We start from the raw sequence: 9626 nt of genomic DNA, 5'->3' as shown, positions 1-9626 counted from the left end.
CGGATCGAAAGAACATACTTGAATGGCGGGTGGATGTTTTTTCTCCCTATCGGCATCACAGCCACTCGTAGCGAATTCGAAAACAGAACGAGGATTCCACGGATCGGCAGGGATGAAAGTGGCGATCGACGAAGCGTGTGCACATGCACGGAGACCGATATCCACACGACGGGAGCGCCGGCGACTGGTTTTATCGTTCGACGAAGTGCGACGTGCATGCACGTAGGAGGCGGTATATAAACAATGTGAACTACATTCCAGTGGCATGAGTAACCGTGTCTTGCGCACTCTCGCCACTTCTCGTCCTTTTCTCAAGCGCCGATGTTGCCCGCGCGTACAAATCTAATTACCTAGCAACCTACCTATCTGGAGGGAAAGAGAACGAATCTCTAAAAATGGCCGACGAAAAGATAACGAAAGAACAGACTGTCATTTTTAGTCATATTCGTCAATTACATATAAGTATATGAATAAATCTCTTTAATTGTAATAGTTATCTAAAAATATTATGAATTTTGAGTTTTATTATTGAATTTCATAAAATGCAATATAATATTAATTAATATATAACAAGAATTTGATATTATATTTTCATTAAAGTAATTTTTTACTTTCAACATTGCATATAAAAATCTTATTTTGAAAAATTAATAAGAATTTGATAAAAATAAATTAATCTAAATACCGAATTTATATTAGTAGTCGGCGTCCGTGAAATGTGCAGAATTTCCGGTTATACAAGTGAGAATGAATGTATTAATTCGGATTGGATTTATATGCTGATTATATAGCGCTTGATTCAATGATAGTAATCGAAAAAGTACAAAAGTAACCTATATATTAAAATTAAAAAAATTCTAAGAAATATTATTTTATTTCATATTTATTTTATTATATAATAAACTAATTGTTCAAATATTCTAACATTCTATATTGATTAAGAATTTTTAAATTTTTATTTAATTTCTTTTTTTTTTTCTAAATTTTAAAAATATATGACTTCTCATATTTTAATAATCTCTTAGTAACGTGTAACAGTCATCGATTGAAGATAAATATTAATCAATCGATCATTTCGTTCTATTTGTTGCATAGCTTTCCGGGAGCATCCTCTAATGGACCGTTATTCGCATTTATCAACGATTTGATCGCGTAGCTATATGTATTTCCGATATGCCGGCATATATACGTATTCCTTTATCTAGACTTGATTGTATGCTAATGAAAATATAAGGTCAGTATGTTACGCTATCGTACTTACTTAGAACCCCATTTCTCATTTTTCTTTCCTTTCCTTTTTTTTTTCTTTGCCTCCATCTTTTTTTCTTCATTCCATATAGCAAACTGAAGCACGCTTCACACAGAACACTGCTATCATATTTTGTAACGCAGCCTACGATACACGCAAACGAGTTTTATCGCATAGACATTTCACAACGACTATTGGCTGCTTGTTTAAATGTCACAATGCTCATAAAAATCACAAAACACAAAATTTACCATAACATTTATCGTAAATTAATTTTCACGTCACGTGCAAACTCGTTCGTATCTTCTTGTACCACTAGCAAACTACTAAAATGCGCGGGAAATACATAATGAAGTGATGCGCGATCTCGTGGTTAATGTCTCAAGTACAAGAACCAGTACATCTCTTACGTCATTTGAATCTATAGAAGCTAGTAATTAAATCTAAAAAAGAAATATTGATTTTATTTCTTTCTGCTTGATCGTTCATTTGCTATTCTTACAAAACAAAATCGAAAAACAGAATAGGGAATAAAACAAAACAAATTTTAAGAATAGTCGCAAATATGAATGTTAGCCATTAATTGAAATAGCGATATTTAAGCAACCTTAAGCCCTGTTCTTATTTTTCTTGACTATATTCTTGACTACATACGCGCAATCTATTGGTTTTTTTCTGAACTCTTTTTATTTGTAACGATAATACATAGAGGGGGACAAAATCATGTAAATGATTATTTCTTTAGAAATTAATAGATATTGTTAAAATAAAAAATTATCTATGATGCAAGAATTAATTAAAATATTTGAATGAATTATTATTTATCCTTTTTAAGTACATAGGAATATCAAAATGGGAATATCGAATAAAATTTCTTACCATTTTGACTGATTTTTCTAATATTAAACAATGAATTTTTTATTAATATAGATATTTAATAATATAGATAAGTATATCGTAAACAAAATATGTGAAACTCACCCGGCAGTTAGTGTTAAAAAATACATCAAGACTGCACCGTATTCATCCTACGCGCCTTCATCTTTCTTTCTCCCACTCTTTCTTTCTTTTCTTCTCCTTCCACCCACGGTTCAACAAATGCATCATGCGTGCATGCAGTTCGCCGCGCATTCTAGTAAAGTCCCTGATCTCCTGCCCTTGCGGTTTAGCATTCTCGTTAAGCCGCGCTGGAATGCCTTTCTTACGCGTTTACGAATAAATCGACGATTTTATGAATAAATCCCAGAGGCAAATTGCAACGGCAACGGTGGATGATTAGATCGTAATCGATTCGATCCGTGGAACAACCTGTTCTTAATTGCAAAATAATTCCCACTTAACGACGCTTTGATACGGAAAATTTATTATCGCCGTGACGGGGATCGCGGCAACAAACCCGCCATTCGAAGCGTAGATCCGCGACACTGACGCCTCTGACGGAACGAAGAATGCGCACGAGAAACGCGCAGCACGGGCGCACCTCGTCCATGACCAATAAAATACTGCCGTGGAATGAATATTTGCCGAAATGGTTGCACGTTCTCTTCACTAGACGCAATGATAATGCAATCTATCTTCCGCGCTGATTTGTATGTTAAAATCACCCGAGGATTATTGCCAACTTCTTAAAGACTGTAACGTAAAAACATTTGATGCATGTTTATGTGTACATAGGTTAAGGACTACAATTTTAAAATACTACTTAACTGGCATTGTTTTTAAATGAGATTATTTATATAGGAGTCTTTTAAATGAAAATTTAATTTATTATTATAATAAAAATTATAATAAGTATTTATAATTTAATTTCGTCAATAATGATTGAAATATTTGCGATTCAACATGATCAAATTAATTGTATTAGTTTACTAGTTGCACTAATGGAATCAAACCTAACCTCTTCGAATATCCAATTAATTTAACTAAATTGACTTTTTTAAAATTAGAACAAAGATTAAATTAGAATTGACTAAATTAGACTATGTTATTTGAACTGATTTAGAAATTGAGATTATATAAATGTTTACATATTTATTTCTTGAAAATCAAAAACAATCAATATCATAAGTATATTCATACGTATTTTTGCTGATGAATAAATGCTGATACAATTAAATATTAGTATAAATAATCATAGTAGCTAGTAATATTAAATTAATATATTTAAATAATTATTAAATATGTTTTATATAGTAAAACTGGAATAAAAATTGTATATCAATTTCATTTCGATACAAGACCAGAAAGATGCAACCTGTTTCATGGCTTGGGCAACAATAGCCCATCGGACTTCGTGTAATTGTTTAGCATCTTGCCAGTAACGCGTACGTTCTACACACATTAACGCATTACACGAGCAGCTCGTGACGAGGAGCTGGCGCTAACAGGCACCACCGTAGAATCGCTAATGTGTAGGTAAATTGTTTAGTCGAACAAACAAGTTTGCTCAGCGACTGAATTGAACGCGATATCTCGAATTACTTTTTCTCTCTAAAAGCATAATTATCAATTTAATTAACTTAGAATTGCCTATCATTTCTATCTTACAATGCATCATTAAAATAATCCTACTAATAGTTGAATCGAGAAAATGTTAAAAGTTAATTATATATTTGATCAAGTGCTTTTTATAAATTTATCGTTTCATTTTTAATCTTTTATTTACATATATTTTTGGAAAAAGAATTATTTTCTAATCTATTTCTAATTTTAATCATAAAATATCATAAATCATTAGAATATCTTCCATCATTTTAGAATATCTATTTATGTATTTAATATAAAAATATTTAAAAAATATAACTTACAAAAAATTTTATTATATTTCTAAAAAAAAATAATATTTTTTTACAGACGTTGATACATTCCATCAAACTATATAAATCTATAGATCTATAGATCTATTTAGATGGATGAACACATTTTATATATATATGCAGACTGTTTCTTTCTCCTTCCAACATGTTATGCATATTCTAATGCGAATAGGGAAGCAAGATCACGAAGAAGAAGAAGACCCATAGGTTACCGCGGAATTTATTTCGACGATAATCGTAAGAGACACCCGCGCTCTCTCAGGTAGGATACGAGAACGCGGAAGTGCGTACGTGCACGTTCAACGCGTAGGTTTGTATAGCCGCGAACGTGCATAAACCGTAGCTCCGTAAGAAGCGCTTGTCGTGCAAACAACGCGTTCTATGATAGTACGCAGGAAACGCTTGTCGCCAGTACCGTAAACACTGTCACAAACCTATACGAGATCCGATATCTATGGTCTTTCACTTAATATTTGATGTATACTTTATAACTGTAATCTTTATAATGTAACTGTGCGTTTATAGTTAGAAACTTTTCGTACACCTTCACTTTGTGCAAAAGTTCTATAACGGGACGATATACTTATTGAAGGATATTGAAAAAAAAGAGATCTCATCAAAAAGTTTAATATATTGATTAATAAAAGAATAGAAGTATCTTATTGATTTGTAATTTCAAAATAGAAATTGATTCAGTTTAAAAAAGATTTTTATTTGGATTTTATATAGTTCTAATTTAAAAAATTGCAAAATAATCAAAATTATGTGCGATATCATCGATAATTATACATGCTTTGAAATTGATAACGATGAGTAAAATGATATCAGAGATGAAACTCGTATAAAAATTAAGTTATAAGAGCATAATGTTTGAATGCACAAGAATATGAACTTATTAACAAAATTCTAAAATGAAAGATTAATAATAATATATATGGTTTAGTTTTCATAAAATATTTTTTTCCTGTATATTGAATTTGGTTAGTCTAATGATAATTTTATTAATATTCATTTTTTTATAAATATTAGATTTTTTTCTAAAAATTCTACTTTTTAATGAAATGTTGTTGAAATGTGTAGACATCATTAGCTGTTTTAATAGTAGTCACGCGATACATTATAATTGACAAGTGCCATTGTTTATATAGTACTTCTTAAATGTGTACAATTAAAGAACTGAAATTGAATGATAAAAATTTTTTGTTCTTTAACTTATCATACTTATCATTCTTATCTGTCACTTAATCCTAAATACTCAAACTCTTTCTTATAATATTTAGTCGTTCTGGAACTTTAATACGAGTTTCACATCCCAGATAAAATTATAACTTAAGGAGTTTTTTAGTGATAGTAAGAAACATGACATTTCATATGAAATCAAAAATAACATTTGCATTCGTAACAAATAATATAAACGTTTATACTGGTAAGGATTTAGCTTTATTTCAGTGTTGGTATTTCTTTAATCGTAACAATTGAAACAATTATTAATATATCTCTGTTAGTTACTATCACGACATCCATCAGTATATACAATTGTCGCGTACAGTATTTAAAATGTTCGTTTCCTTGCGTGATTTTGTTACAGTTGATATTTTTTTAAATAGATAAATAAAAAATGAAATAAGTGATCAGATGTTTAATATATATTTAGTGTTTTCTTTATAATTAAAATTATAAAGAAAGTCTATAAATTCTGACTTAAGTTATACTATAAATTTATATTTTAAGTCATCACTTACATTAAAAATATAAATATATACAAAATAAAATGCAATTACCAATATAAGTGAATTGTATATATATACAAAAATTGATGTGAGTATTACTATTTGAGTATTATCTAATCTTTAAATTCACTTATCTTAAACATCTTTATTAAAAAATAATATTCTTTATTTTTACATATATAAAATTATCAAAACTTGTGATTAACAATTACAAAAGAATCATTTGAAAATTAAGTATCCTTTATTCAAATAACACTGCATCATTAATAGTATCATCTTACTATTATATTATCAGCTTATATTTATGATAAATATATCAATTCCTATTTTTCACATTAAAACAGAAACTATAATCACATAAGGAAATAAAAATCTAATTACAGGTGATGATTAAAATCAACAGAGATGTATAGACATAAATGCTTATTTATCACAAGTGATGTTTACAAACGAAGAACGAGTAGAAATCAAATTTCACAATGAACTTAACGATTCTCAAAATTCGAAAAGAAAACATTCAATTATAACTAGACTTATTAATTGTAACAGAATACGATAAAAAAAAGAAAGGGAAAAAGAATGCTAATATAATTCGCCAGACAGATGGTTGTTTGAATCATTACGTAAATGGCATCAATGTTAAATGTGTTGAAGCCAACAATGATTAAAGAGGCAACGTTTGTCGACTAAGCGATACATTAAATAAATAAACTGCCGCGATCGGGTACGATCGCGGCCAAGCACTAGTGTGCCTGTCGAATTCAGCCTGACAATATCGTTTAAAAGTGGAACATGGCTAACCTGGTAGCTGCAGATTATGCGGTAATCGTAATAACGATGATCATTAGTTCAGGAATTGGTGTATATTACTGGCTTAGCGGAGGAAAACAGAAATCGATGGAGGTAAGTCAATTTAAATAACTCTTTCTTTTTTTTTTTTTAGAAATAATATAGAGTATATATATGAAAGAGTATATATAATGAAAGAATTAAAATGATAAAGATTTCATCTTTTTTTGATTTTGTACAACATTTTTTCCAATTGCAAAAATTTCAAAGAAAGAAAAATCCATACGTCTCTTTTGGGATATTCTAGACAAAATTTTACTCTTATAGAGATTTTTGAATTATAAAAATCTATCTCTACTAAATATATATCACTTCAAAGTGGTCGAATATCTTTACAAGATGCTTAAACGATGAATTCAATATTAAAATTTACTAATAAATAAATTTCTACTAAAAATTAATCGACAAAAAAGAAATAAAAGATGAAAGTATTATATAGCCCAATAATTTCATGTAATTTCGACATGGTTCACAACAGGAATATTTCATGGCAGACAGATCGATGCAAATGTTACCGGTCGCGATAGGCTTAACGGTTTCGTATATATCCGCGGTCAGTTTGCTAGGAGTGAGTTCAGAAAATTATGTTTATGGTACCCAATACGCCGTGATCAATATTTCTTATGGACTTGCTACACCATTCGTTGTTTACTTGTACATGCCGGTGTTTTTTAAGATTGGAAAAGCCAGCGCCTTCGAGGTAAGTGAGTTACGGGGCAATGCTCGCTTCACATGTTAATCGATAAAAGAAAAAAAAAAAAATATTTAATATTAATTGAAAGTAAAAAAATAATCGATAAGAATTATTATATGCGAATATAACTTTCAGTACTTGCACAAACGTTTCGGAAAAGCGGCAAGAATGGCAGGAAGCTTCGCTTTCACACTTCAACTGCTTCTGTACAGCGGTGTAGTATTGTACGCACCGGCACTTGCCCTGGAAGCAACCACAGGTATCTCGACGACCGCAAGTGTAATCGGCATAGGATTGGTCTGCACGTTTTATTCGACCATCGGCGGTATCAAGGCGGTTCTCATTACCGATGTATTTCAGAGTCTGTTGATGCTGATAGCTATTATCTTGGTAATCATCACCGCAGCCATGAACGTCGGAGGCCTTGACAAAATTTGGGAGATTGCCCGACAAGGATCACGGATAGAATTTGACAGGTGAACGTTTATTTGTCTTGGAAAAAAAGAAAAAAATCCAATCACGATCGCATTAACCATTAAAGTAGGTTTCACGATATAAACTAAGTCAGAGCAATTTGGTCAAAGGTCAAATTTTACATAAGGGTCCGGAAATCTACATGAAATATACATTAGCTTTGAACCAGAAAGATTATTCCAGCTAAATGTGACGATGCAATGTCATTGCGTCAATCGATGCCGCTCTCTAATGATGTACTTTATGACCCTATTATATCGTGAAGACTACCATACTAATGTCATTAATGAATGGATAAAAGAAAAGTAATTTGAATAGTAATCAAATGTAACGGAAATAACTATTAGGGTTTTCTGATTTTATGATTTTCTAAATATAAGTATTATAATTTTCGTTAATAAATGCCATGTGAGGAATTAAATCAAATATATTCGGTTTTTTAATACTATTTTCTTTCATCCATGTATATTCTTGTAGAATATAATATAAGTTATTAAAGAAATAGAGCAACTCTAGTTCTACTATCACTTATCCAGAAGAAACTATTCTACTGATCAATATTACTATCAATTTTCGTTATTAAATATTAAAAGCTCTGAATTTATCATTTAAATTCTCGATTTATCATTGATTAGTACATTTTACGATATTATTATGTTTTATGTATTGTTTAGGGCATCGAAACAATCAGAGCATGGTTCTTTAACTATCATTATAATATAAACCGTTACGTTGTATAACACGAGTAATAGTGTGCTAGCAACTACTTAAATTTTCTCTTTGGTATTATATTGTAAATTGCCATGAGCAGTTAACACACTTTCAAATATCATGCCAGGCATGAAACGTTTATTTTACGAGGAATTCAGGCCCGGTATCGATACTGACAATGGCATGTGCATTCATTCAGCATTTCAATGGACCCAACTGTGCGACACACCTGGTGGAGCTTGACATTTGGCGGTTTCTTCACCTACCTCTCCTTGTACGGAACCAACCAAGTTCAAGTTCAGAGAATGTTAACCATCAAGTGAGTATACGCTGACTTTCTACACGATACATACGTATCCCGTGATATCACGAATTATATATATCCACACATTTCATAATTAACTAACATCTTGCTGACACGTTTCCAAATATTAAAAAAAAACATCAAGAATTTCATCTCGGCGCTTATGAATTTGAATAACGCAGATTGGTTTAAAAAAATTATTCCTAAAAGAAAAAAAAAAAATACGAATTAAAATATATAACTACGTCATTAATTAATGGTTGTAGAAAACCATACATAATTTAATAATTATTTTAGATAAATCTAGTATGAAAATTATTTCGATAAGAAGTTCGTATAAAAAAATTTATGAAAAATTAATGCCAAACGTATTAATTTTCTTTAATACGTGTACAAGTGCATAAATATATCATAACCAATGTTATTAATCATGTAATCTAAAAAAAGAAAACTCTTATTTAAGATTACTCTTATTTAAATTTAATCATGTTCAAGTATCTTCAACCTACTGTTCCACTAATCCATTTTATAGTAGCAAAAACATTGCTAAAACGAGCAAATAGGCATGCACCGATCGTGGAATCGGCCGATCTTTCTTCCCCAGGTCTTGAATCGTAAATCAACGTTCGATAAATCGACGACGATACGGAGCCACCAGCATTCGAATGAAATTTCTCTAGATGGCTCGAATATTGCGTATCCCGATCCCGCGGCATTGTATTCATCTCGAGGCGCATTATCGTGATTCTCTTCTTCGTAGCGTGACGACAGAGAGACGGAGGAATTTTCCTCCGGACTT

At 30.8% G+C, this 9626-nt stretch overlaps 1 protein-coding gene across 2 annotated transcripts in view; it reads left to right on the top strand.

Annotated features, from left to right (window-relative positions):
• Nucleotides 1-4147: 4147 nt before the first annotated feature.
• LOC102675712 (putative sodium-dependent multivitamin transporter) overlaps nt 4148-9626 on the top strand; it is a 9489-nt gene continuing 4010 nt past the window's right edge. Inside the window, exons 1-5 of one of the 2 annotated variants that reach the window (XM_031514482.1) lie at nt 4148-4327; nt 6179-6698; nt 7123-7344; nt 7474-7814; nt 8723-8842. In XM_031514482.1, coding sequence (XP_031370342.1) covers nt 6588-6698; nt 7123-7344; nt 7474-7814; nt 8723-8842 — 794 coding nt within the window. In that variant the 5' untranslated portion in view covers nt 4148-4327; nt 6179-6587. Of the gene's footprint in view, nt 4328-6149; nt 6699-7122; nt 7345-7473; nt 7815-8722; nt 8843-9626 lie in introns of those variants that run through there. The other variant, XM_031514477.1, reaches the window with a different exon arrangement.

The sequence above is a fragment of the Apis dorsata genome, unplaced genomic scaffold (assembly GCF_000469605.1).
Source record: "Apis dorsata unplaced genomic scaffold, Apis dorsata 1.3 scaffold_44, whole genome shotgun sequence".
Taxonomy (NCBI): Eukaryota; Metazoa; Arthropoda; class Insecta; order Hymenoptera; family Apidae; genus Apis; species Apis dorsata.
The sequence above is the reverse complement of the archived record's forward strand: the minus strand, read 5'-3'. Positions and strand labels throughout refer to the sequence as shown.